This window comes from Sphaerodactylus townsendi, linkage group LG02 (genome assembly GCF_021028975.2).
Source record: "Sphaerodactylus townsendi isolate TG3544 linkage group LG02, MPM_Stown_v2.3, whole genome shotgun sequence".
Classification (NCBI taxonomy): Eukaryota; Metazoa; Chordata; class Lepidosauria; order Squamata; family Sphaerodactylidae; genus Sphaerodactylus; species Sphaerodactylus townsendi.
The window spans coordinates 118,444,499-118,472,404 of NC_059426.1; the positions used below are offsets into that span (position 1 = coordinate 118,444,499).

A 27,906-nucleotide genomic window follows, 5' to 3' on the forward strand; every position below is an offset into this window, starting at 1 on the left:
GGAGTTAGTGCCGTTGGCTCTCGGCCGCCATGGCGGACTGCGGCCTCGGCTCCTCCGAGCACTTGGAGCGGCTGCACGAAATCTTCCGCGGCTTGCATAAAGAGCTGCAGGGCGCCCCGGAAAGGCTACGCGGGAGCTTGGCCGATGGTACGTGAGGAATGTCGCGTGAGCCTGGCGGCAGTAACCGGCCGCGGCTGCCGTCGTCATCGTCTCCACGGGGATAAACCTGCCCGCCCGAGCAGCGGCGGCGGCTGCGGGGGAAAAAGGGTCTTTTCAACCCTTTCCCCGTCGACAGCGCTTAGTCTGTGTGGCTGCCTCCCCGCTGAGCCTCTCGGGGTGGCCATCTTTCTCGCTCGCTTTTTTTATGTGCCTTCAACATCAGTCTACGAAAGCCACATACAATTGGATTCGCGAACCTTTTCCTAGTAAAATGTGTTTGGGAAAGTTGCTCGTTAGGGCACACTGCTGCTAGTACTATGGCGCATCACTTTAACTGATCACGATCAGATGGGCCTTAGGAGTGCTTGGATGTGCGGAGGAGGTATCCTAAAGAGGTTTGAGCTTCAAGATCATTTAATCCTGTGAAAAATGCAAGGTTTTTTTGTGGAGCCCCAGACCAACTTTTAGGGTTGCCAGCTGGCCCAGGGGGGTAAAAATGGCCTGAACTTTCAGTAGAGATTTAATAGGATGCTATTTACCTCCATCCATTAAAAAATTCACCTAGCCCTTTCCACATTTTACACCCTTGTTAAAGGGGCCAGTGATTTTTCTTTAGACCTGTTGGCAATTCTGTTCCCAAAGCTACTCAAGGAAGATGCCCCACATCTTGTTGTCATAACCATATTGATTTGGGTGTAAATTCCATTGAGAACAATGCACACTCCCTTCAGAAATGTCTCCAGTTGAAGTAGATAATTAGCAATGAAAGAAAGGCACCCTGCAGTAATTGAAAAGCTTTTTTTGGGTGCATGCTTTAAGCTCAAATGGGCAGGATTTCGGGGATTGGAAAACCCTGTTCTCTTACTTCCTTGTTCTTTGAAACTGCAAAAATAGAGAGATTTTCCCATACTTTTTAATTTTTAATTTTGTTTCTATAAACAAAATAAAATAAATGCATACAAAACACAGGCAGACCAATCCAGGGGGGCAGCGGGCAATAGAGCAGTGGCTGCAGATAACAGCAAAGTGCTGCTTCCAAGAGCCAATTGGCCGTGTGGGTGCCAGAGGAGGAGAAACTTATTTCTCTCTCAAGAAAGCCCCAAGAAACATGTTACTTATGTCATTCTTTTTGGTGGCATAAGTCCGTGCTGCTGAAGGGGGCCATTCCCAGTCCAAAACTTCTCTCAGAGCTGACTAAAGTTGGGAATGCCCCCCCTCCATGCAGGTGTTGGCCTCCTGTGGCACAGAAGTGACAAGATTGCACAAAAATGTGTTAATTACTTTGAAAAAAATTCATGTTATTGCAAAGGTTTATTCCTTACTCTGAATGTCACAATTCCTTAATATAGATTGGATATTATAAAATTAGATCAGATGGTCAGAGCAGCAGTAGCCAATCAGATGCTTCTTAGTTGCAGCTTCTAGTTTGGGTGAGTCAGATAACTGTAATCACATATGATCTTCAGAGCGGCTTAAGCCTTTCTCTTGTTATTTATTGTGCTCGTTATTTTCTACAGATATTTCAAAATGTTTGTTTTGTTCATACTACTAGTGAGCTACTTTTTTACTAGCTTTTTTCCTAGTTGAATAACACTGCTCTCATACAGTGTAATTTCACTGCATAGCTGTATTGAAAAGAAACTATCCTGCTTGTGGAGTGAATTTTTTGACATAACTGAATCCTCAAGTTTGATGCCCTTCGGCTACTGTAAACATATTCTGACTATGCGCAAACAAGAAAGACGTCCTTTATTCCCTGACATGCTTCTCTCCAGTTTTACATTTTGAAATTTTTAGATGTGGATGAATAATCTTCCTTGGGAAAGAAAAACAAGACATTTTAATGACTGTGTTACTGTCTGAGTCCATATAGCCAATTTAATTGAGACATTGACAAACTGCTCTTTTTTAGATCCTATCCGTAGTCTTTGGCTTAGCAGCATCTCTGTAAATGGATTACAGAATGTCTCATTGAATTAATTTCTTTAGTGAAATCCAAAATTTTAACAATCTGAGAGATTCATGTTCTAGAAATTTGCATAAATAATTTTGCCCCAAAAAGTGGGTTTTTAAACAAGCATGCACATATTTAAAAGTCAGTCCCCAGCCAGTAATCCCATGTGTGACACTGAAAAACAGGGACACACACATGCATCCATTGTGTATATGAGGCAATAAATGCCATAACTTGACTCTGCAGTGTCTTTGTCAATTCATGCAAACCTTTTTCTTCAAAATAAAGGGTAGTGGATTATGCATGTAGGTAGAGCTATATGTGCATACTTCCTATCTTGCAATTTATCTGTTTACATACATAGAATCTGCTCTTCCCTCAAACTTGTGGAATCCTTGAGGAATTGTGTGAACTAGTCCTCCATCAAAGAGGAACCATTATGTTGAATTTAGATTCACGTTGTTTTATGCACTGATTATGTGCAACCACCATTTTTCACAGAAACCAGCAATAGCAAGAATAATGTGATGCTATTGTGGAATGAATTTGGCAAGAACCTTTCGGTAGTACTGAATTATGTCAGTTTTCTTTGTCTTTACTTTTATACCTTTCGCACATTATCTGTTGTGTATTCTAGAGGAAAAGAAGAAGCTGCTTAAAGAATTCGAAGAAAAACAAAAAGAAGCAAATGAAACGGTAAGATATACATTTTGACTGGAGGTAAAGGATTCCTGATGGGCATGAAGCCTTGTTTATTCCATTTGTTCTAAACAAGAATTCATGACTGGGGCGGGGATATGCCAATGTAAACACTTCTTCTGTGTTTCCCCTTGTGTGCTTTTTCTCTCTCTTTCCTGCATTTAGCAGTATACCCTGCCAAATCAAAATGAGTCGAGTGAATGGTTAAAGTTTTTGGTTTTGATCAGCTGACTCCCATGCCATGTCACAAACTGGTTTGTGTGTGTGTGAACAGTTTTTGAATTTCCCCTCAAAAGCAGTTTGCTGTGCAGCATGAGTAGTTGTATTCAGGAATAATAAATCCAAATGTCCTTCATGGCACTTCCTTTGTCATTCTTAAGCTCCTGACCTTTATTTTTGTTGTATTTAGAAGAATTCCATGTTAATCGGGAGAATATGTACAGGAACTTCCGTGAGATGGCAGTGAGGATTTAATTCTCACAAAATAGAGAATATATGTCTGGGCTACAACATAGCAGTGGGGAGGAAGGGTGTCACATGACTTAAGGCACCTCCATAAAAAATTACCTCCATATAGAAAGCTAGATGTTAAGGAGAAAGGTTGTAGCATAGTCTTATTCCTGACATACTAGGTTAGTGCAAAGGATGTCTTTTATGAAGGATCATTAAGTTGCATGAGCCCTCATTTGCAGTCTGAAACAGAGCAGCCTAGTCACCATTTTATCACCTCAGTGCAATCTGGACCCAAGTTAACTCTTAGGTTGGATAGAGGGTGCAGTTCTAGAGAACAGCTATGAGGCATAATAGGATGAGGCAAGCAAAGATGGAAGATTAAGGAAATCCCGTGTAAATTAGATAAGATGTTATGAGTAAAAATTACTAACGTTCAGCCATCTTCTGTGTTATCAAAGTACAGTACTGTGCTGTTAGAGCAAACAGTTGTTGGAAATATGTAGCATGGAAATTCTTTTCATCTTTCCAAACATCCCTATTTTTAATAGACTTCTGTGCATCGCTTTCTTCTCTGATGTTTGCTTCTGTGTATATAAAACAAAAAGCCAAGATGATATTTTCTTTATTTTGTTGTTGCTGTTTCAGTGTCCTCATGCAAGTACCTTTCAACTGACAGAAATTATTTTCTTCCATTTATTTCTATTTCTGTCCTAGGAGTCTTCCTATTTTTTAGGATGGCAAAGACAACACTAGCTTGTTAAGTAGACTAGTACGAGATGTGCAATCATACAGCAGGCTCTGATATTCCTGGATAAAACTGTGGGTGAGGATAGTGTTTTCACAACAGTGGTATACTGATTGGACAAATTAACCAGCCAAGTTTGAGCATGGCCATACTTCAGTTACACATGTAAACAAAGATTTTGATGTTTTATAACTTATTTAAGCTGCGGGAAATGGAAGAAGAACTGAAATATGCTCCGGTGTCCTTCCACAATCAAATGATGGTAAAAATTCGTACTTATAGAAGAGACCTTGCCATGTTCCAGAGGAAAATGAGAAGTACAGATTTGGGAATGATCCCTGTAGGACTTGGAGATAAAAAATACGGCATCTTCTCTGATGAAAATCAACGAAGTGTAAGTATTAGATATAAAATTCACTATATGCAATGATTTTTTAAAAATTATAGTTGGCACAGTTTTTCTGGTTTTTTCTACTTTTATGGTTGATTTCAATGGACTTTTACTGGAGCAACTTTGTGTATGATTGCGTGTCTAGACATTTAAACATGACTGAGCTTTTTGTCCTGGTGTTGGAAAGCAGGACTTTCACTATTCCCTTCCCCAGAGTCAACTCTGAGCCTTTTCTTTGGCCACATCACAACTGCTGAAGGAATGGATTTGAGCAGAGCAGCTGGAGGAAAGATTGTTCATGGCATATTGCCAGGGCAGTAAAGGGTAGGGTGGAGTGGGAAGAGAGAGAAATTCTGCTGGTTTCCTTGAATAGTGAAGGCAGGCATCTGGAAGCCCCAGAGACCAACAATCAAGCAAGTGATGATTCAAAAAGAGCAGAAGATGGTTTCTTAAATATGTATTTTAATCTGGCTGGAAAACTTCCCAGCTGGGATCTCCCAGCTTGACTGGCTGCCTTGGAGGAGACAAGAAGCCTTCCATGGATTCTTGGCACAATCCAGCCACAAGTCCATACTGCTCTCCTTCGAGCAAGCCCAGCACGAGGGTCACCTTGTACAGGGTGCGCATGCATGCATGCACACAAACACTCGCCTTTTGCTGCCAATAAGGATTTTTCCCCGCATAACCCCTGCTGCGTACCCCTGGGGGTACTTGTACCCCAGGTTGGGAACCGCTGCTGTGGCACCTCCCCCTGTGACAATGTGTGTCTTTTGTTACTATAGTTAAATCCATAGCTACTCATTATGTCATAAAGTGATGATTAAAAGTAGGAACGCTGGGCAGAATTTGGAAGAAGCATATTTCATTTTCATGCAAATGCCTTCTGGTAACGGAGAAAGTGGAATCAAGGAAGGAGATTGAGTTTAATTTTTTTCTCCATTAACACATGGCATGTAGCACACTATGGGACTATTCAGGGGCGGAGCTTGTAGAGCAGGTGTTCCCCAGAGTGGTTCCCCAGGGTGCATGTCTTCCTGTCCTGGTACCTACCAATGGTTGGGCCAAGTAGAGCATTTGCCTAGCAAAGCTTCTGACTGGCCGCTGGAAATTTGTTGGCTGTTTAGATTTTAAAAAAAACATTGCTTTGACAGCAGTGGCCATCACAGTTCAAGGATCTTTACTTGGAAGTTAGCTGCAGCAGCCATTTTATGGCTGGCCCCATCTCCTGTGACAGGCATTTGTAGCATCCTTTGGTGCTGCACCCACCATACTGCACTGTTTCAGAATTTAAAATGTGCCCACAGACAAAAAAGAAGGTTGTGCAATAGTGTGAACGATCAGTAGTTTGAATCATGTACTATAGCAAATGAAGCACATTCAAGGAAGCAATTTTTACTACTTTCCCTATCCCAAGTCATCCAAAATGCTGCTCCTGAACATCTGGGAACACCCAGGAACAAAGTGGAATGCAGCATTGAAGGCTGCTCCCAAAGGAGGAACACTTTTTTGCTTGTATATATGAATTCATTCTGTGTTAGTAAAAAAGAAAGCTTTTTTGCTTTCATATATGAATTCATTCTGTGTTAGTAAAAGATACCGTCCAGTATACATTTATTTAAAAATCCAAATTGTCCTCATTATCTTTACTATCCAAATGTACATACAGATCACAACATCCGTGTGTCAGTGTGAATTCATGATGCAACCTGCTTTCCCATTAAAACTGAATGGCTAATTATTAAGGGTTCCATGTGGTAACTTGGTTCGTTTGTCCTGCAAAGGTCATAAAAGAAAATTTTACAGCTCCTCTGTTTTCTAAGGTATACGGGGCCCAATGAGCTCTAATTGCCTTCCAAGACATAAGAGGGTTTTACTTCACGTCAGGTACAGATGTGTGATACAATTTTCAACTGTGTTCATCCCTGCAAAGCAACCAACCGATGAGGAGTAACTGCATACAAATTGAGGTGCCTTGAGGCAGGAACTTCATAGTGTGTGGAGGCTGCCTTGGGCTCCTTCATGAAAGCTACGCCAACTGGAAGGGCAGTGCCAGATATTGTAATCAAAATACATAAAATTCCATCAAAATACCTTGAATGTAATTTAAGAATTTATCTTGACTTTTGTAGGGTGCAGCATCTAAAATTGTCCTTAGGTTGTAAGGTCAAAATTCTCACCAAGGAAGCTAAGAGTTGTTAAACTTGGGTGTTCTTGAATTTACAGACGGGTTAGCAGAATGCTTCTATTTTTATGGATGGGTTGATCATGGTCCCATGGTGCTCTTGCCTAACCTGGCTGTGTCCTGCGGAGAAGCTTTGATTTAGCAGGCTGGTGACATGGAGACTATTCAGGAAATGGAAGCCTTGCTTTCTTTTGTGCTGAATGAAATGTCTCCTCAGCCTCACCTAGACCAGTATGGTGTAGGGATATGAGTGCTGGAATGGGATCTGGGAGGCTGAGATTCAGATCACCACTCTGCCTTCTTGGGCCAGTCCCTGTGTCTCAGGCTAATATACCCCACAGGGTAGATTTTCTGAGGATAAAATGGAGAAAGGGAAAACAGTGCAGTGAGCAGACTTGGGTTCCCACTGGGGAGAAAAGCCAGGTATAAATACCCAAATAAAAAAAATTAATCTTGACTTGCCATGATAAAGAGTGATGAAAGTATGGTAGCCCTGGAATGGGCGGCTTTTGTTGATATGGCTGTGGGATAATGTACGTTTCGCTGTTGTGTGAAGGGCTCAAGCCAAGAAATTCCACCATCTGGAAAATGTCTGCTTTTTTCACTCTCGTCCCTTTTTCAAGTAGATTACAAACTTACCAAGCACAGGTGGTTGTGGTATTTTCCTTCAGGAATGGTACATACACATCTCTTAGCTGTATTAAAATTTACAAAAGCACACAACGGATATTTTTAGGACGCCTAACAGTTGAACATGCTGGCCAAGTGGAGACTGTTGTTCAGTCTATCAGCCATTCTGTAGTCTTCTGTTGAGAATATTTCAGAAGATACATTTTTGCCTGCCTGTTAAGTGAATCTTTATTGTCTTTAGACTCAAGTGCAGTCTCAGAGGGTGTTGCTGCTTCAAGGAACAGAAAGTTTGAATCGAGCTAGTCAGAGTATAGAGCGCTCACATCAGATTGCTGCAGAGACGGATCAAATTGGTACAGATATCATTGAAGAACTTGGGGAACAGCGGGAACAACTGGAGCGCACCAAAGGCCGTGTAAGTTCAAACAGTAACGCTGTAACACAGCAGTCAGGTCATTTTGTGTTCAAAACGTTGGTCTGTTGTTTTTATTCTGGTCAAGTCACATCTGAGTTATGGTGCCCCCATGGGGTTTTCAAGGCAAGAGACGTTCAGGGGTGGTTTGCCATTACTTGTCTTTGCATCACATCCAATTACTTGCCAGGGTTGACCCTGGTTAGCTTCTGAGATTTGATGAGATCAGACTAAGGTTTGCCAGGTTTGTTGCTTATGCTGGTAAATAACTTGTCAGTTTAAGAAGCAGGAATGGCAAAAACAGAGTTTGCAGAAATTAGCCTTGGGGGAAAAATTGGTCATGGACAGAAAACTCAAATTGAAATAGACCTGTTATACTGTCATGTTTCCTTTTTAAGATAAAGGAACCTCAAAAAAGGATTATTTTCTGTGTGTATTAAGCATGACTCTGTTAAATTAGAACTTAATATAAAGCCGTGGTGTGACCGCACTTGGAGTACTGTGTTCAGTTCTGGTCTCCACATCTCAAAAAGGATATCGAAGAGATCGAAAAAGTGCAGAGAAGGGCAACGAGGATGATTGAAGGATTGGAGCACCTTCCTTATGAGGAGAGGCTGCAGTGTTTGGAACTCTTTAGTTTGGAGAGGAGACGTCTGAGGTGGGATATGATTGCAGTCTATAAAATTATGTATGGGGTAGAAAATGTTGACAGAGATAAATTTTTCTCTCTTTCTCACAATACTAGAACCAGGGGGCATTCATTGAAAATGCTGGGGGGAAGAATTAGGACTAATAAAAGGAAGCACTTCTTCACGCAACATGTGATTGGTGTTTGGAATATGCTGCCACAGGAGGTGGTGATGGCCGCTAACCTGGATAGCTTTAAAAAGGGCTTGGACAGATTTGTGGAGGAGAAGTCGATCTATGGCTACCAATCTTGATCCTCCTTGATCTCAGATTGCAAATGCCTTAGCAGACCAGGTGCTCAGGAGCAGCAGCAGCAGCAGGCCATTGCTTTCACCTCCTGCATGTGAGCTCCCAAAGGCACCTGGTGGGCCATTGCGAGTAGCAGAGTGCTGGACTAGATGGACTCTGGTCTGATCCAGCAGGCTAGTTCTTATGTTCTTATGAACCTATCAAAATGTCCAGTTTCAGTCACTGTTCTGAATACCAGCAGTTTTGATTTTTTTAATTGAAGATTTCTAGAGTCTGAGCCTGGAATCTTGCAGACCATGAGCTGCACCAGTGAGTTCTATGTGACTCCTGAACAATGAGGAAATGGATTCTCTGTCTCCATCCTTTGCTAATGCTTGCTGTACAAGCACAAGAGGGGGCAGCCCGTTCCCACTTCTTACAGCAATCACCCCTCCATAGCGCATGGTAGTTTTTTCCTGGAGGGCTCCCCAGCCCTTCGCATTATGTTGTCCAGTATTACGGTGGGAGGGCACACTGGGGTCAGGGCTAAATGCGGAGGACCTGCCTCAGTCACTCTTTATGCCTCCAGAGGGTAGGATTCAGCCTATTATGTTTAAAATGGTGACAAGCCAGACTGTTCTGTTTTTGTGCTGGTAGAAGAACACGACTGCATTGGTTGCAAGTATGAGAAGAAAGGACAGAGTTTGTGATTATCGGATATAACTCATGGTTGAAAAAAGCATGTTTTATTCTCTTATGGTTGGTGAAGATATACTTGAAAGTGTGGGAACAGTGAAATTGGAGAAGCCAGAAGGGTAGCTAAATAGCTTTTCAGTGGACAAGGATGGGATGGAGGCTTTAGTGCTGTTCATCTTTGTTATTATCCAAATCAATTAATTTATGGAAATTTAGCAAATTGCATAATTTATACAGGTTGTCAGACCGAGTTTGTCGTAGGATTTGAATGGGATACAAGCAGGCCTGATTAAGAATGTCTAACTGCAGAAGACATATTAATTTGCTTGAACCTACAAACAACAGTATAGGTATGAAGACTAGATGCTAATCAGAGTCCTGCATGGAAGTTCTTCTTTGCTTCAGTTTGCAAGATCTTGTTTATGACTAGACTGCTGTTTGTAATTTAAGAATATAAAGTTCAGTATTGTTTCTAGCTGCATGTGCTTTAGTCTCACTGTTGACCTATTTGCCTAATATGCTATGCTTCTCAAAACAGAGTCATGTTTTATTCCTTAGATAAGCATTTAGAATCTAACATGCAGCTCTTTCTTTTTAGCTGGTAAGCACAAACGAGAACTTAAGCAAAAGCCGGAAGATACTACGTTCCATGTCAAGAAGGTTAGTAAGATTAGAGTTATTTTGAGTCTCTGATCAGAATCTCTAAATAACTTCACTAGTAGGTAGTTTCTTACTGTGAAAGCACATGGTTAACAAACAAAAGGCAGTGTTCTGAAAGAACGGCTTTTATTTTACATAGGGAAATACCAAAGGGATGTTTTACTATGAGGGAAAATAATTATGTATATAAGTAATTTTCCCCCCAGAACCAGCTGCCTTCTTATATAATTGAACAGCATGTTCCCAACAATGAACCAGAATAAGTGGAGGACTCTGGGAGATGTAGTCCAGAGGGTGCCATTCTCATGTACAGCAAGTGGAACTACAACTCTCAGACTTCTTCTCACTCAGCTGGTAACACTTCCTAAAGCTCTGGGGTCCTCGCAGGGCTGTCCTAACCCTTGCCTAAGCTAATTCTAATGTAGGTCACCAGCAAGCCCAATGCCAGTGCCCAGGTCTGAACAGGCCACTCCATCCTAGGTTGTTGGGGTTGTGGGCTGGTGGGGGAGGCCTCACTGCACCTGGAATGGCTCCAGTTGAGGTGGTGAGAGTGGGGCTGTGGGGCGGAGGCCTCACCATGCCCACACAGAGCACTGGGGGGCAAGAGAGAAAGAGAGAATTGGAGTAGGGGGAAAAAGAGAGAGATAGGTAGGTAGGTGGGTGGGTGGAAAGAGAGAATGAAAGCTGGGGTTGGGTGGCAGGAACATGGAGAATAGATAGTTGGGGAGAAAGACAGAGAAAGAGAACTAGGGTAGCAGGGCAGAAAGTTTAAATACAGAGCTGGGGTAGGGAGCCAGAAAGAGAATTGGGGTAGCAGGGCAAGAATAGAGACGATTAAGAGAAGAGGTGGCAGGATGGAGAGTGAGAAGCACAGAAAAAGGGGGAGAACAGAATAAAAAGGGAGGGGGTAATGCCCTCTTGAGTCCCAACTTGGGGGTTCCCACTTGCTACAGCCCGTTGCATTTTTTCACACAATGGGTTTCCCATCTTCACAGGCATCCTGCTGGCTTTGCAAAGTTGGGATCCAGATCTGCAAACTGGGGGGGGGGGGGGGGGTGCACGCAATTTCAGTGTTTGTGTCATGTGCCATTTCCCGTAGATATGTCCCATCCACCTCTCTTGCCCTGCGAGAATTTATTTATTTATTTATTTTATTTAATTAGGCTTTTATACCGCCCCATCCCCGAAGGGGACATGGAATTAGTTCTCTAGAGTCCGTTGCACAACATAAGATTCTAAATTCCGAGTTCGTCTATATCTAAATAAACAGTCTAGTGGCACATTATACTAACAAGATGTCATGCACTTGAACCAACTTTATGAATATAAATGATATACATTGACTCAATTCAGATGTAAGTTGAGACCATTTATTTATTTAAGTTAATTCTAGATTGTCTCTCCAAAGAGCTGCTCGAGGCAATGTGTAGCAGATTTAACCACTAAAAATAACCAATCAACAGAACTGAATCATACGAACAATCTAAAAACAGCATAAAGAAGAATACAACCATCCAAGAGCAGCAAAAACGCAAGACAAAACAACCTGCATAAAATCCACAAAATAGATGCAGCCAATAAAATAGCAGCAGGACAAAAACACACAAGTAAAATGGCCAGTAGAGAAAAAACAAAATCCTTTTTTTCTTTTGCCTATGGTTTGTTTGTAAGTCAGATCCCAATTTCACAGTCATTCAACTCATGCTTGTTGCATCTGTAAGGGAGACTGCTAATACATTGGTTCCCAACCTGGGGGCTGGGGATCCTGGGAGCGGGCATGGAGTTGTTGCCAGAGATCCATGCATCTTTGTGGTTTTGTGGTGTTCTCGCCAAGCATAGCTGTACCTTGAGGAGTGTGGGGGCATCATTGGTGAACAAATGGAACCTCTGTTGCCATGACATACAAAGTCAGTGTTAGGGCTACCTGTGGTTAGTAAGCCAATTTTAAGCCATCATTCAGACCTTAATTTAACTAGCTATGGTTAGTGGCCCAAATCGCTCTAGCCATAGTTTAGATTAACCAAGATTTTATGCAACACCTGTTTATATTTTTCTTGGAGCAAACATTTCTTTTGTCACTTTTTTGCTACAGACTACAAGATTTTGAATGTTTACCATTCGCCTTTTTAAAATTCTACACTTTCTTTGAGTCCTTTGCAGATCACTTTCTCACATTTACTAACTCATAGCTTTCTATAAACTTCAGTGTCAGTTCTTCCCTTTGTTTCTTTCCTGAGTTTAATTGACTTTCCCTTTCTACGTACTTTCCTGAGCTTAATTGGATTTCCCTTACTATGTACAGATTCTCTAGCTATTTTTTTCAATTACATGTAATATAGATACTTTTTCTTAAAGCTTAGGGAATTTGATTCTGCCATCTCATCTTAGTAAGACTATGTTCACCCTAGTCAATGTCATGTGGATTTTTTAAAGATACAAATAAATGTTTTGTTTTTCCTTTTAGACTTATGACAAACAAATTGCTGCTCTCAATTATCATCATTCTGGAAGTCGCCATCCTGATGGGCCTCGTCTACTACAAGTTCTTCAGATGAGCTTTCAAGACAGCTTTCTGCCTTGATGACTCCCATCATCTCACGGATTATATACAGACATTGCCAAGTAGCAGCTCCTTGACAGAGGCTGGAAACGGTAGTTGATGCAATGAAAGGCCCTAAAGGTGTGCCATCAGTCTAGGCAACATGTTCACCTGACAAGAATGCATTACTACCAGAAGGAAGCATGACTGGGAAGAAAGACAGGGCGCAGTAAAGTGTTGGTAAGACTGTATAATTGCAGTAATAAATATATTTCTAAACTGACAATGTGATTGTCTAACTCTTAATACAGCAGTTTGGTTGTGCAGTGAAAAAAAAAATAACTGCCCTGTACAAACCCAGCATGCAGTCCAGTCAGTGGGAGGCCTGTCCATCTGAGTAGCTGAGCAGAGCTTTATAATGCCCATTATGAGACATATGCCTTAAACGTTGATGTCTTAAATCTGTACTTGCTGTTCACTGTCAGATTCATCTGGAGAACCAGGTGATGGGAGCTCTTCAAAAACTGTGTGCGCACCTTCTCGTGTCTGACCGAAGCACGTAGCAATCACATCTACTGCAAGATTAACTGTTGCGCTCACTTCCTCCTGTGAAGCTCCAAGCAGTGGATTTACTTCTACGATGTCCATAACAGAAAGCAGGCCTTAGGAAGTAGTAAGCCAAGAAGAAGGAACAGAGACTTTAAAATCACTCACAAAAAGACTGATTGTCAGTTCTCCACAGTATTGTATGTGTCTTGAGTGAAATCCAACTTTCTAGCCGCCTAATGACTGACAGACTCAACCAGCTTTTCCGAATCACTGTTAGACCACCAAGGACCCCCTTTCCAGATGAGTGCTTATCTGCTCTGACTTTTTGCATAAATTTTCTTGGGAAGCTGTTTTAGGAGCTAGCAATGCCATGCTTTGGTGAAGGCAAAGTCAAGGCTCTTCTCAAGTTATGATAATGAGTAGCCAAAACTGGGTGAGAGACTAATGCACTGATGGGACGTCAGTGGTGCAGCACCCATGGAGCGGGTGCGACACACCAAGCAGACCCACGGCAGAGGCATGGCTGGGCCATGGAGGAGGTGGGTGGTGCCGCAGCAGGAGCACAGGGCACCCCCCCCCCCGGTGCAGTTTCCCGTTACTCCGCCTCTGTGGAACGTCTGCCTGCCACAGGGCCTTGCACAGCTAGGCACCAACCTAAATCTGTCAATGAAACGTTATTGGCATATGCAAGTCTTCTTGAGCACAACATCTGAGCATGCTGGCAGGGGTTGATGGGGATTGTAGTCCATAACATCTGGAGTGCCAAAGGTTCACCACCATGGCCCTATAGCTTGCTGCTGTTTTGGCAGACAAAATTGGTTTCAGCCCTCTGCTGTCTCTTGGGTTGCCCACTCCAGGCTTTTGGAACCAGCTAATCTTTTTCCTATTTTCTTTGGCACTTCAGAATCTCTGTCTACCCAACTTAGCAGATTGATAGGTAAACATCTTGTCTGTTCACTCCCTTTTCCCTTGAAAAGCCCTTCTTTAAACGTCGCCCACTTCTTGAGGCCGTTCCCTTGTGTAGAATTCCATCTCAGCTAGAGGCCTGACCTTTTTTTAAACTCTCTTCTCTCATGTAACTCTTTCCTGTGCATGTCCCTCTGAACACAACATATTGCACTGTTTTATGCTGTCACTGTATGTTTGAATTGCCTTGTTTGGGAAAGAAGAAAACCAGAGTTTCTTACTGATATATGTCCATATTCACATATATTGATTTAAGTAGTAGAGGCTGTTGTGGGTTTTCTGGGCTGTGTGGCTGTAGTCTGGGAGTTTTTGCTCTTAACATTTCGCCTGCATCTAGGGCTGGCATGTTCAGAGGCCTGTCATGGTGCCACATAGCAAACCATATCTCACTGTGACATGTTAGGAGATGTTAGGAGCCAAAACTACCAGAGCACAGTCTTACAGCCCAGAAACCCCACAACCACCAGTTGATCCTGGCTGTGAAAGCCTTTGACAACACATTCATCTGAGTAGTTTTGCGAAGTTAACTGCCAGACAAACATATACTTTTTATTTCATGCCATCTGAAACTAAAAATAAAATATGTATTTGGCTTGTCCTTACCGGTATTATGTACCTCCTCTGAAATGTACATGCCTTCACGATATGTTAAGCCTCCTTTGACAGGAGTCCCTGTTGCTGGAGCCAATGCTGGGTCAAAGGCATCAATATCAACACTCAGATGGATTGGGCTTTGTCCTCTGTGGGAAGAGCATCAAACTTTATTCTGTAGGTCTGGCTTATGGCAAAAAGCAGTCTATTCTTCTTAGAAACAAAGAATTATGCATTGGGATATGACAAGTAATATGCAAATATAATGCAGTAAAAAAAATCCGTATCAGACCCTCCGTACCATTCATATCTAAAATTTATTACCTGCCCAAAAGGTGCTCAAATGTTCTTTCCATCACTTTCTGGATCCCGAAACGATCAATGTCCCGCATTGAAAAATATTGGATGTCATAGTTCTTCAAAATATAGCTGTTTAAAGAAAGCCATTATTGATATAATTTCATACTGTTTACAATATCGCTTTACAAAAGTCCATAGCCTATGAATGCAGCAATAACCCCAGTCATGTCCTTGTGAATGAAAGCCTAATATGAGAACTCTGTAGACCCAGCTGTCTTGCACTTACTGTTCAGCGGGATCCACATCTCTTAAGCCAATATAGACAATGTCTGACCGTGAAAGGCAGGGCTTCAGCCAGGAAAATCCAGGAAGTGGTGGCACCTATGAAGAAAGGAAATGGTCCTGAAACAGTTACATGACAAAATGTTTCACAATGGATGTTCTGTAAGGGCTGTTGATCATACAATAGTCTCTACAAAAGGTACCAGTTATTTTCTGTCAAGTAGAAGTTAATCTAGTTCAGAGAGCAGTACTGTTAACTAGTTAAGAGTAGAATCTGGTCTTGAATTAGTTTGAAAGCATGTTAATTTTTGTATTAAAAGAAGTGTGAGAAATAGCGATGGTCTCTACATTGGGAGTTGTTTTGAGTAGGTATTGTGGAATGTATACTGTTTCTAATATTAATTGTGTTTGATTCATTTAAACCCTTAGCTTTACTTTTCAAAAAGGTCTGATGTTGCAGTGATGCTTAACACTATATTCTACTGTAACATGTGTTGCACTACAACTCTATGCATGTTTACTCAGGAGTAATTCTGACTTTGTTCATTAGGGTTCACTTCCGTGTATGTGTTCACAGAATTGCAGCCTTAGTTGGTAAAGGTAATCCACTATACTTTGCATATCACTTAGAAAATGTACCATATGCTAAAAAGCTAGTTGCCATTGAAAGTATCCAATCATGGTGTAGCAGTATTGCTTTGAGGTCAAGTTACAGAGGGACTCAGGAAGAGAATGATGCTATTACATGAATTTCTTGGACAGAGACAAAAAAAATATTAAATCAAAAAAATTTTCATGCATAATCTTACTTCCGGTAAGGGAAATTACATCAAGCCAAAACCAGTGAACTTTTAGTTACCATGTGATATTAATTAACAGTCAATTGAAAGGCTATTTCCTAAGAAGGGGAAAGGTGTCAAATGGATATTGCACTCTCTGCAGAAAACCATGTACCACAGCTGGCCAAAACAGTGGACTGAAATTAGATTACAGGGAAAGACACATGGTTTGCAAGCATGTTAGCAAACTATAAAGGTAACAAGTAGGAAAAGCACATATGTACATTCCTGTGGATTTCATTTGCGTACAAGATCTTCAGCCCTGAGCCTTGTGTAATGAATACTATATTTCAGCTTTGTTTTCAGCAATCATGTTAATTCATGTTCCCAGGAGTGCTAATATTTTTGGATGACTTAAGATATATTATGATTTTCAAACTCATTCTAATTGGCATCTAATACTTGTTTCAAGTAAATTTTTAAAAGAGCTGCAGCAGTCAGTTATATCTATTCAGCTTCTCAGATGGTTATTATTGTTAATGTCTATTTTAAAGCAACTGGCTGTCATCCGTCAGGAGAAGCTGCCAAGCAGACTAAAGTGGGATCTCGTTTGCTGAACATTTTATAAATTATAGCAACTGTAATGGCCCCAACAAAACAGGAAATGTACTAGTGGTCAGTTAGTGAGGGAGGGGAAGCAGTATATCAGTTAGATTGATAGTTGTACTCTTCTACAAATTCCCACAAAGTGCTGTTCTTTTGCTTGCATGCTAGAACCACTGCTTACTAACTGGCTTGAAGACATTTGCATCTACCAGATTACTGGAATTCTTGCACACGTGACTAGCTGCTTTGTGAACACACTACATTTAAGAAAGATCCTTTTTAATTTCAGATTACAATTCACATCAATCACTGTGAAATTCTAGAGCTGGCAAAGTGTCATGTAGATGTCCTTTGAATTCATATAGTTCCTCATTATCTGTTGGAACTGCCATTTTGAGGAATCTCAGGAGGATGTTTCTGAGCTATGGCGTTGTTACAATTTTGAGCACAGGAGTATTCAAATTGCTCTGGAATAACTAAAATGAATGTTGTTCTAGCAGTCATGGGAGCCAAGACATCCTGTCAGTACCAGGAGGCCCTCTAATGGGTAACCTTTCCAGGAAAAGGCTGTTCTTATATATGTGCTTTTTCTGCTTAGGCAACAGTCAAAATTGACTGAACAATGGAATGAAGAACTTGGACTGAATCAGACCCTGCTTCATAGCTGGCAAGCACAATCCCCATTTACCTTATCTTGAAGTTCTCTTAAGAGAAATGAGACTGGTTGTCCATGGAGGTTTCCAGACATGGTTGTGAGTGGAGTATTAATATCAGCATGTGCATCAACCCAGATCACACCGAGATGCGGGTAATGCCTTGCATGGCCACTAATGGAACCAAGCGCTAAACTGGAAAAAACACAACAAATATAGGTTTTGTAAGCAGTGTGCCTGGCAAGTAACTTGGTTAATGTGGACCTTTACTAACTACTAGGAGTTCAGTCAAAGAATAATGAAATTGTCAGGCTCTTGGTGCTGTGCTACATTCATCACCATGGAACATATGATTCAAATTACCAAAATTGCTGCATATAAGTACTGCAATGGCAAGTGTACTGTGCAATATATCAAATTAATCCATATACAAAACAATATTTCCACTAAATGTGCAAGTCTATTTACAATATTTTCCAATTACAGTAAAGTACATCTATGAAAACAGTTTCAATTAATTTAAGAGTTCATTCCAAAACCGTAGGTTGTATGCTTCCTTCATAGTCACTTCAACACTATGATGAATCTTGTACTTCATAACAACGTCTTGTGGATTGCCTAGCACAGGTCCTGACATCCAGGTGCAATAATTAGTGCTGCAGCTTTAACAGCCAGAAACATTCCATTGATCGCGGAGATCCAAGCAACAAGCTGTATGTTGATTTATTACATGAATGTACTGATACAAGATTCACAAGATGAAACTGATTTACTTTTTGTGGCATACAGCAGAGTGACTAACAGTTTTTCATGCTAGACATTTCTGGACAGGCAATATGAATTATGAGTCCTGGCAATGTGGAAAGCACTTTGTCAAAATGCTCTGAACACATAAGATTTGTTTAAGCCTTTTTTATTTCAATGACCTTCTCCCACACTGATTCTCTCCCAGCTCACCTGTGATCACCTCCAAGAGTTACACAGCTATGGCCAGCAGTCACAGCCCCATGCACGGTGTCAGCCAGAACTCTGTTAGCTGACCCTACAGAGCGTGGGTGTTTGACTTTGTTGTTGTAGACCTCATCGTTGTGTACTTGAGTAAAAGTGAGGTCTCCAAAATCATATACTTGACAACCTGCAAACAGAAAAATAAAGTTGGTTTACATATAAGGATAAAGCTCCTTCTGGTAGTGGGAGAGGCAGAAGTAACTGCATTCCACCCAGTCCCAGCTGCCAAAAACCTACAATTCCATCCTCAGTGGTTCATCAGAGGGTCATGAGCCGTGGTTTAGAAACCCTACGTCCTTGTTGCTTATAATGTTTAGCCTAAAAGCTTGTTTGCAACTTTTATCGCTCCCATCTTACCCATTTTAGGAAACAATAATTTCTAGGACAAGCAAGGAAAAAAAAGTCCCCAGCATGTTCTTGGATTCTGTCCAAGACATAACAGGAAGTGATTTCCCCCTTGTCCTAAATAAATCTAAATCCCTGGCCGTTTCTGCACGGGCAATTCATGGCGGCCTGGAGACGGTAAAAACACCGTCTCCAGGCCGCCATTCGCACGGGGGGCGCAGCTGCAACGCAGCCGCAGCCTTCAGCGCCGCTTTCCGGCCGACCTGAAGGCGGCGTTTCCCCAAAGCGCTTCCCAGCGCTCTTTTTTGGGAAACGCCCGGTATGAAACCGCTACCCGGCTGAGAGCGACGGCTTCATGCCGCCTCCCCCACCGAGCACTCACCTTCTCCCCGGACATCGGTAGCGTCGCCGAGGAGCCTGGGGATACGCTTGGCCCCTCTTGGCCTGCAGGCAGCGCAGAGCCGAAAGCGTGTCGAACCTCGGCGGCAATAGGCTTCCAATTAGGCCCGGAATGGAAACAGGCGCCCGACTCCTTGGCGCCGGCCTGCTTAACTGCTTCAAAAATATATAGAATAGAATATATAGAATAGAATCTTTATTGGCCAAGTGTGATTGGACACACAAGGAATTTGTCTCCGGTGCATATGCTCTCAGTGTACATAAAAGAAAATACATTTGTCAAGAATGCAGACGGTCCCAGCGTCTTCAGGTCGGCGCGCAATGCGCCGACCTCGCCGTTTCCGCCGCCGTGCAGAAACGGCCTCTGTCATAGTTGATTTCTTAATAAACAGAACCAATATTTTCAATCTCCTGTATAGGAAGGGGAGTGTCAGTATGTAGCTACAAGTGGGAACCCACAAGGACTTGCAAGAGGCATCACATTTCCCCTTCTCCCCTTATTTTTTATTTCCCTTTCCTGAAAGGCCCCATTGCCTCTCCACTTTTCATTCTTCCAATCAAACAGGAAATCCACCTTTATCTGTCCCTCTGTTTTAAGCTTTCTCTGTAGCTTCTACATAGGAAAGCTATGGCACAGTTGTGAGGTGCCAGCCAATGGGCTAGGCCTCAAGGACTTGTGGAGGACACATTACTTTCCCCTGTAACCTCCTCAAATTATTTATCCTTTCCCCTTTCTGGCAACCCCCATGTCTTCTCTTTCCCTAACTCATTCTCTCCTTCTCAGCCATTCAACAATCGGCCTTTTATTTGCCTCCCATCTTCAGCTATATTTATTACTGTATTTGTTTACTTCATTTATACCCTGTCTTTCTTCACATTATTCTCCTCTCCTCCTTTTCATCTGCACAACAACCCTGAAAGGTAGATTAGGATGAAATTATGTGACTGGTCCAAAATCACAAAGTAAGCTTCCATTTCTAGTTTTCCCAGACTGTACTCTGAAGTTCAGTCAAACTTGCTGTACCTCACTGGCTTTATAGGGTGGCTCCTATTGAAGATTAGAAAGCAGCCAGTCCTAATTGAGTCATGCGGTATCAAATTACCCAGAGGTTGCTGCCAGGCATAGGTTGGTCAACATCCAGGTGGGACCTGGAGATATAGAATTACAACTGAACTCCTGATGACAGAAATCTGTACCCTGTAGAAAATAGGTGCTTTGGAAAATGAACTCTTGCATTACATCCACTGGATGTCTCTCCTCTTCCCTCCCGAAACACTGCCTTCCTTAGACTCAATCACAAAATCTCCAGGAATTTCCCAAGCAGGAGCTGGCAGCCCTAGTCAGGCCTGGCCCCAATGAGTTCAGCCTCAAAGGTCAAAAACAGGCTGGAAAGGACCCTGCTCCCTCCCGCTGACTTACTAATAGAAGCATGCTTGGAACCTGTGGTTGCCTAGCAACAGCCACTAAGGCAGGGGTAGGGAACCTGCGGCTCTCCAGATGTTCAGGAACTACAATTCCCATCAGCCTCTGTCAGCATGGCCAATTGGCAGAGGCGTTCCTCCCATTGGGCAAAGTGGGCAGTTGCCCTGGGCGCAGCCCTGTGGGGGGCACAAAAACTGCAGGTTCGTTTGGGATTTTTTGTATTTTCAGTGTTTTTCCATTTTTGACCTGCAGAGGGCGCAGTTTTTAGGCTAGCAGCACCAAAATTTCAGGGATGTTTTGGGAGACTCTCCTGATGCTATCACCCAGATTTGGTGAGGTTTGGTTCAGGGAGTCCAAAGTTATGGACTCCCAAAGGGGGTGCCCCATTCCCCATTGTTTCCAATGGGAGCTAATAGGAGACGAGGCTACACCTTTGAGGGTTGATAACTTTGGACCCCCTGAACCAAACTTCACCAAACCTGGGAGGCATCATCAGGAGAATCTTTTACTGATACCACCCAAGTTTTGTGAAGTTTGGTCTAGGGGGTCCAAAACTATGGACTCCCAAAGGGGGTGCCGCATCATCCATTGTTTCCAATGGGAGCTAACAGAAGGTGGGGGTTACACCTTTGAGGGTCCATAACTTTGGACCCCCTGAACCAAACTTCACTAAACCTGGGTGGTATCATTAGGAGAGTCTCCTAAAGATACCCTGAAAGGTTGGTGCTTCTAGCTTAACAATTGCACCCCTGACAGCAGGCACCTCCCAATTTTCCCCAGATTTTCCTTTTAAATCCCCCTACCTTTGACATGGATTTAAAGAGAGAATCTGAGGTCCCCAGTTTAAACATTGAAAGTGATGCTGCTGTTTCGGGGGGTGGGGAGAATCAACCCCCAAAATAGCATCACTTTCAATGTTGTTTAAACTGGGAACCCCAGATTCTCTCTTTAAAGTGGATTTAAAATGAGAATCTAGGCTCCCTAGTTTAAACACCATTGAAAATGATGCTGTTTGGGGGTGGATTCCAGCATCACTTGTTTAAACTGAGGGAGTGGGTCTCCTTTGAAACATTGAAAGTGATGCTGTTTCCCCCAATTGGGGGGACTGAATACAACACCATAAAATGTTTTCATAGCAGTAATAAAACATTTTGAAAGCATTTTGAAAATGTTTTCAAAAAATTATTTCTGCTGTATGGCATGGCTCATTGCTGTGTTCAGATTTGTGAGTTGGGGCATGTTCTATAATGTGATGGTGACTTTGAAACAACCTGGTGTAAAAAATCATTGCTTGGTCACAGTGGGGGAGGGTGGCTGCCCTGGGGGGGCACCCTGGGGGGTGCCAAACTCCAGTTTGCCTGGATACGCCACTGGGCGTAGCTACAAGGGGGGGTGCATGTTGCATTGGGCATGCGCCTGGGGGGGCATCAAACTCAGGTTTTGCCCAGGGCTCCAATTTGCCTAGTTACGCCACTGCCAATTGGCCATGCTGGTAGGGGCTGATGGGAATTGTAGTTCCTGAACATCTGGAGAGCCGCAGGTTCCCTACCCCTGCACTAAGGGAATCTGTCACTTAAAAATCTACATGCATTCTGTTTATCATTTTGGTGATTTTTAAAAGCTACCAATGTATTTTTAAAGATTTCAATTTTTTTTTTTTGCAAATCTGGGACCTTTTTTGGTTTTTAGAAAGTTCCATTTTGCTGGTTCATGGCTTCAGACCCAAATTAAAGTACCCCAAAATTTGGCCAATTCTCTGTTAGAATGTAAGTTCTATCTTGCTTTCCAACAGGGATCCAAAGTAACTTGCAACATTAATCTTTTCTTTTGCATTTTATCTGTTAAGGGGTTGATAAGCTTAGAGGGTGTCTAATTTAAAGTCACTCAGTGAGTTTATAGGGCAGAGTGAGGATTCAGACCTCAGTTATCTAGACCCTCAACTGACACTGTAACCATTATACCACAACAGTCAACAATGCATCTAATGTAACCTTTACATAAATGCAAGAGGAGGAATGCAGATTAAACGTGATGGAGGCTTGTTCCTTAAATCCAATACATTTTCTGTCTCAGTTCTCTTGCATTAAAAGAATGTTACAAAATCCAGGTCATTGCACATGGTCAAGTCTCCAAAATTAGTCAGCAGACTTGTGAATGTCAACACTGCATCATGGTCTGATGCAACAATGGTGTGTTCTGACAGAATATGTACAATATTATAGTCACAGTGCTATTGCTTAAGAACACTAACATCAGGGTTACCCTTTTGATATGGAGGTTCTGACTGGTGAAATGGAAAGTGTATTTATAAAACCAGATTTTGATACCCATGTATAGTCAATCTAGAACTATATTTCAATTTCCTTTATATCTTTTACAGAGTTGCCCACTTTCCTCTTTGCAGTTCCCAAGAAGTAGAAAGCCAGGAAAACACTTGGCTCTCACAGCAGAATTTATTTGCCATTGTCATCAGAAACCAAAGCTTGCTGCTTATTTGCCACCCTATTATTCTTAAGGTGAATCAACTTATTAACTGCACCAAATGAATACACTTGCTTTATCGTGTGATTTTTCAACCACTACCACAAATTTCAGGAGAGTGATTCTTAAATTGTCATAAACAATTCTTAATGTAGCTTACTTTAGAAACTTCATTTGTCTGGCAACTTTAATTTAAGTAAAACTTGTGGTGTGCAGGCATTATCTGTAGGTAAACTATGTATTAAAGATGGCTTGTCAACAAGACAAATATTCCTAACCATATTACAAGTGTTAACAGTCAGAATTAGTTTGCTACAATATACCACTAATACAATTACCACTTCGGGATTTGTAGCCATCCATTGTTTGCACGAACTTAATAAAACTCAAAAGAGAAGTCAGTGATTCATAGGACAGGATCCATCGCCTTTCTCAATAGCAGTTGAGGCTGAATCATTTGGTTTGCAAAAAAAAAAAAAAGTCCACAATTGCAACAGAAGAATGCTTTCCCTCATTTAATAAGATAAGAGTTTTGAGTGTATTTCACACATGGCTAACACTTTTTTTTAAAGGGTTCTTTTCTGTAGTTTTGAGTCAGAATTATCAACTGATATTCCAGTCCAGAATCAAAATTCTGTCACAAAGAAAAACACTCTGCACAATAACTATGCAAGCATGTATGGGGCATATCTGAAGCAATCTATTTCAGTACCATCTTGAGAATTCTAAGTTTACACTTCATATTTTCATCAACTGATAGAAAAAAATCCTAAACTTTGAAATGATAGAGAATTCTGAGTGCCAGCTTGATGTGATGGTTAAGAGCAGCAGACTCTAACCTGGATAACTGGGTTCAATTCCCCGCTCCTCCACATGAAGCCTGCTTGGGTGACCTTGGGCCAAGAACAGTTCTTTCATAACTCTCTCAGGCCATGCAGAGGCAGACAATGGCAAACCACCTCTGAACATCTCTCGCTCTGAAAACCCTATGGAGTCGCCATAGGTCAGCTAGGACCTGATGGCACTTTATACATGTGATGAGAGAGAATCCTGGCAGTGCTTTAGATTGGAGCAATTGCATGGAGTTACTGACCAATTCCAACAGAAATAAACCAAGCCCCCAACAGGATGGCACCAATCAATGTCCTGCCATCTGACCACTGATTTGCTCAATTAATTTTTAAAAGGCTTTTTCATTTGTGATATGATTTTTAAAATTTAAATAGGAATTTTCTTACAGAATGGGTACATTTGTGATTTTTAAACAGTGGCTGGTGATTTTCTCTCCCAGCCATCCTTAAAAAAAAAATCAAGCTCCAGATTTCTGACATACTCTGCATCTGACATAACCTGCCATGCCATACTTCTCCCTGGATCAGAACAGATTTTTGAAGCTCACTATAAAGTTGATGTATCACTCATTCTGAAACAAATTCCCCTTTAACAACTGTGATTCTGACCATAGCAGATGTTTTTTAAAGTTATTTATTCATTCATTCATTTATGGGAGATGTTAAGAGCATGTAAATAAAAGTTTATCAGTTCTTCTGGTTCAACTTGTATGTTTCCGACACGAACAATTCTTAAATCTTGTGTTTACCAGGAAGCTAATGCACATATCAGTTGGTTTAAACTTTAAAGGAATCACTGGTTCTCCAGCAATCTCATCTATGTCAATGGGTTTAGAAGGATACAACTCTGTGCAGAAAATTCATGACTGGCAATGTGATCTTAAGCAATGTACAGTTTGGTCACTAGACATTCAAGCACATTATGCCATAAATTTACTTGCTCTGTGATGAATGAGTAGAGCAGAAGTTCCCAATCTTTTGGGCCTGCAGGGCTCTAATTCTGATAAATGGGAAATTCCAGAGAAGGGAAGGGTGTGCCTTGGGGGCAGCTCCTCAGGGGGCACCAGTGGCCTCTTTCTCATTCAGATTTGCCTTTCAAAGACATCTGACAGCAAGGGTTGGTCATGAGTCACGGGGGTGAAGCATCCTGAACCGCTGTTGAGAAAGGGATGCTCTCCGATGACTTCCATGGCCAGGCAAAGTGCTTTACGGGTGGGTGGGTGGTCTGACTTACCCAAGCCGGAGAGCTTTTCCACCAGACCCGCGTTCCTGATAGCGGCGGGACCGCGATCTGCTCCGTTTCTTTTCTGGAAGGCAAAGAGGAGAGCTTAGAAGAGACCACGTGCTCGAGAAAACGGGAGGTCTGGGGAGGCAGCGTGCCCTCCGCATGGAAATTTCCACTCACCAGCTTTCCTGCGCGCCCCAAGCCACGAGACCTTCAGAGAGGGCGCGCTGCTCCTCCTCCCCCTCCCCCTCCCCCCCCCGGGCACCTGAGCCAGGATTCTCTCTCTCGCTCCAAATAAGCCCCCCCCCCCGCGCAACAGAGCATCCCTTGCTCGGGAGGAGTGGGGTGGCCCCTCGAGTCGCACTCCTCCCTGGTCGCTCACCTGTCCCCTGGAGAAAGGGGCGCCGATGAGGGCCACCGAGTGCGCCGCTCGCCTCTGGAGTTGCACGGGGGAGCCGGTTTGCTTCCCGAGGAGCCGGGCCACGCTGGTGCCAAGAGACATGATGATGATGCCTGAGTGGGAGCTGCTGCAGGTGCGCCGCCGGACTGCCTCTCTCGGGTGGCCTCCAGCCGGCGCTGCGTCGCCCTCATATAAGCCTCGAGCCGGCCGGCTGCCGCCTGGACAATCACGCCCCCCCCGCCGCCACGCCCCCGGCCCGGCCCAAATTGGCCAATGGCCGCGTAGTTTTCCAGAGGAGTGCCTCTGGAACCTCCCCCCCTCCTGTATCCCACTCCGGTCTTGCAAGCGCCAAGGTGCAATCGTGACTATTCTGGATTTTTCTCCGTTCCACCCCCCAAAGCCAATTTCCCTACACCTTAACCCCATCCCGCCCGGCCCGGCCCGACCCTTCCCCTTGCACTACGTCCCTTCGAGCTGACCTTTCAAAAACGCAAGTACAAAACATTTGCTTTGTTTTCCACTTCCTCCTGCTGGAAATTTCTAATACCGCGCCAAGAAAGTTTTACAAGGCATCTTATTCACCAACCCTATATACCCTTGTTTGGTTAGATGTGGACAAAAATTGTAGGTATCCACAATGGACCATTCCAAAATCCAAGATCAAGAGTGGTGTAACGCTTTCTATTAAGAGCAAGTGCAACCAACATAACATAACTATTAAGAGCAACCAACATACCATGACATAACTTTTGTTTTGGGTTGGGTGCAATTCCCTTGGTTATGATGATGTGTTTAGGACTGGGCTGGACAATTCACAGTGTGCTGAAAATATGCTCAGTGACTATTCGAGGAGGACAGCTGTAGTAGCCTCCTGGCATTTTTGAGAGACACATTTGCTCAGACACAAGCTTTGGTGGGGTCAAACGTGGCCTTCTCATCTCAATAAATGCCCACAGTTACCAAATAAGCTCCTCACAGTTTTTCTCCCAAGGAGAACAGTGATGAAAGGATGACCAGTGGTGAATGAGTTTGAAGATTTTGCACAAGGGGCTGTTGAAAAGCCACCAGTCACTGCAGAGGTGGATACAGCCCAGGGGAAACTTGGGCCCTTTCTGCACAGCAAATGTACAGGGGGTTATAGTCGTTTTCCTGTTTTCACGTACACATTCATCCGTGCAAGCTGCAATTAGAGCCCACGGAAACAATCTGGGTTGCTGTTGCACGGAGACAGAGCTCTTTTTTAAAACTTACTTCCCACCAACGCATAACTATGCAGGCATGCACAAATGAACCCCCACAGCCATTCTGACGTTTCACGATATGACCATTTGCACCTGCATGGCTATACAGATGTAAGCCGCAAAACATTTTTGAAAGGAAAATGGAGGTGAATAAAGCGCCTCCTGCCCGGTTGTTTGCTTGCAAGTGGCTGCAGCCTGGGATTTTTCGAAAGACTTGTGAATAGTGCTGTGAAGAAAGTATGTGAAATTTATTATTTTAGTTGACATAAGGGTAGCCATTTTGTATGCTTTTTTAATCTAAAATGTCTTGTCTGTTTTTTTTTTAACAAATGTAGCTGTGAAAGGGACTGGCTTTCACCCATCAAGATAATAGAAAATGTTAAGCAAGTTAATTGGTGCAACATTTCTTTTGCTTTCTGTAACTGCTTCCACCTGGGAGCCTTAGAGATAACAGCTCTTGCTATGATTTAATTAGGGTGGTGATCCCATTGGTTCAGTAGGTACCACATGGGGTAAATTATTTTTTCTACATTATTTAGTATGATGTATTAGAGGTATCTTTTTCGTGTTACTTTTTGAACTTTATTCCAGACCTGAAAAAAACTGAATCTGCTTGCTATATGAAACAAAGGCCATGCAATGGACTTTTCTGATTGGCTTCTATTGGGATTCCATTTCCTTATGCTGGCAACAGCAGTTTTCCAGTTTCTGTTTTGTACCATCTGCTCCTGCCAATATCATTGCCTCTGAACTGTTTTCTTCTTTTAATAAATTTAAAGAAAATAACTTTCATACATTGTCTGTGTGGAGTGTTTGGTTCAGAAGGAGTGCCCACACATCAGCAGGTCCTGAGTGAGTGCTCAGGAACCTTGACAAGTGTGATTCTCAAAAAACCAATTTGGGGAAAATAATATGGGGCAGACTGGTTTTAGGGGTGGGATCTGGTGTGAAGGACTGGTTTTAGGGGTGGGATCTGTGCGAAGTTCCCCCCCAAAAATGTTTTTTCCTGTTCTGTGTTTATTGGCCTGTGCAGATTGGGCCTTGGTCTTACCACCCTTAAGTTTGCATCTGAGTCATATAAAACAAGCTGGAACTGTAAGTTTCTAACATTTCAACTGTTCTCTTCTTAAAGGGCCATTGCACAAATTCTTTGTACCATCTTAATAGTCTAATCAATCACCCTTCTTTCCTTATTTATAAGGGAAGCAATCAGTCGCCATCACAAATACTATCTTCCCTTTTATACAATACCATACAATAAATTTTATATAGTGACTCAAAATCGTCTGAAAAATTAGAGACATATGACGAATCTGGTGTGTACATAATAAAGTATCTAAAATGGCAACAAGATGCAGCAGTGTCAGATGGA

The 27,906-nt window shown here is 42.6% G+C and overlaps 2 protein-coding genes across 2 annotated transcripts; one reads left to right on the forward strand and one right to left on the reverse strand.

Moving 5' to 3' along the window:
* Positions 1 to 13: 13 nt before the first annotated feature.
* On the forward strand, positions 14 to 12,721 carry VTI1B (vesicle transport through interaction with t-SNAREs 1B). The gene is made up of 6 exons (XM_048483999.1): positions 14 to 147; positions 2,751 to 2,809; positions 4,213 to 4,404; positions 7,455 to 7,628; positions 9,835 to 9,896; positions 12,361 to 12,721. Exons 1-6 carry the CDS (start codon positions 30 to 32, stop codon positions 12,449 to 12,451), a joined length of 696 nt encoding a protein of 231 aa, XP_048339956.1. The 5' UTR covers positions 14 to 29; the 3' UTR covers positions 12,452 to 12,721.
* On the reverse strand, positions 11,253 to 25,520 carry ARG2 (arginase 2). The gene is made up of 8 exons (XM_048483993.1): positions 25,276 to 25,520; positions 24,903 to 24,975; positions 18,119 to 18,296; positions 17,197 to 17,356; positions 15,128 to 15,222; positions 14,866 to 14,970; positions 14,554 to 14,690; positions 11,253 to 13,097 (listed from the first exon to the last, which is right to left on the reverse strand). Exons 1-8 carry the CDS (start codon positions 25,393 to 25,395, stop codon positions 12,892 to 12,894), a joined length of 1,074 nt encoding a protein of 357 aa, XP_048339950.1. The 5' UTR covers positions 25,396 to 25,520; the 3' UTR covers positions 11,253 to 12,891.
* Positions 25,521 to 27,906: the final 2,386 nt, after the last annotated feature.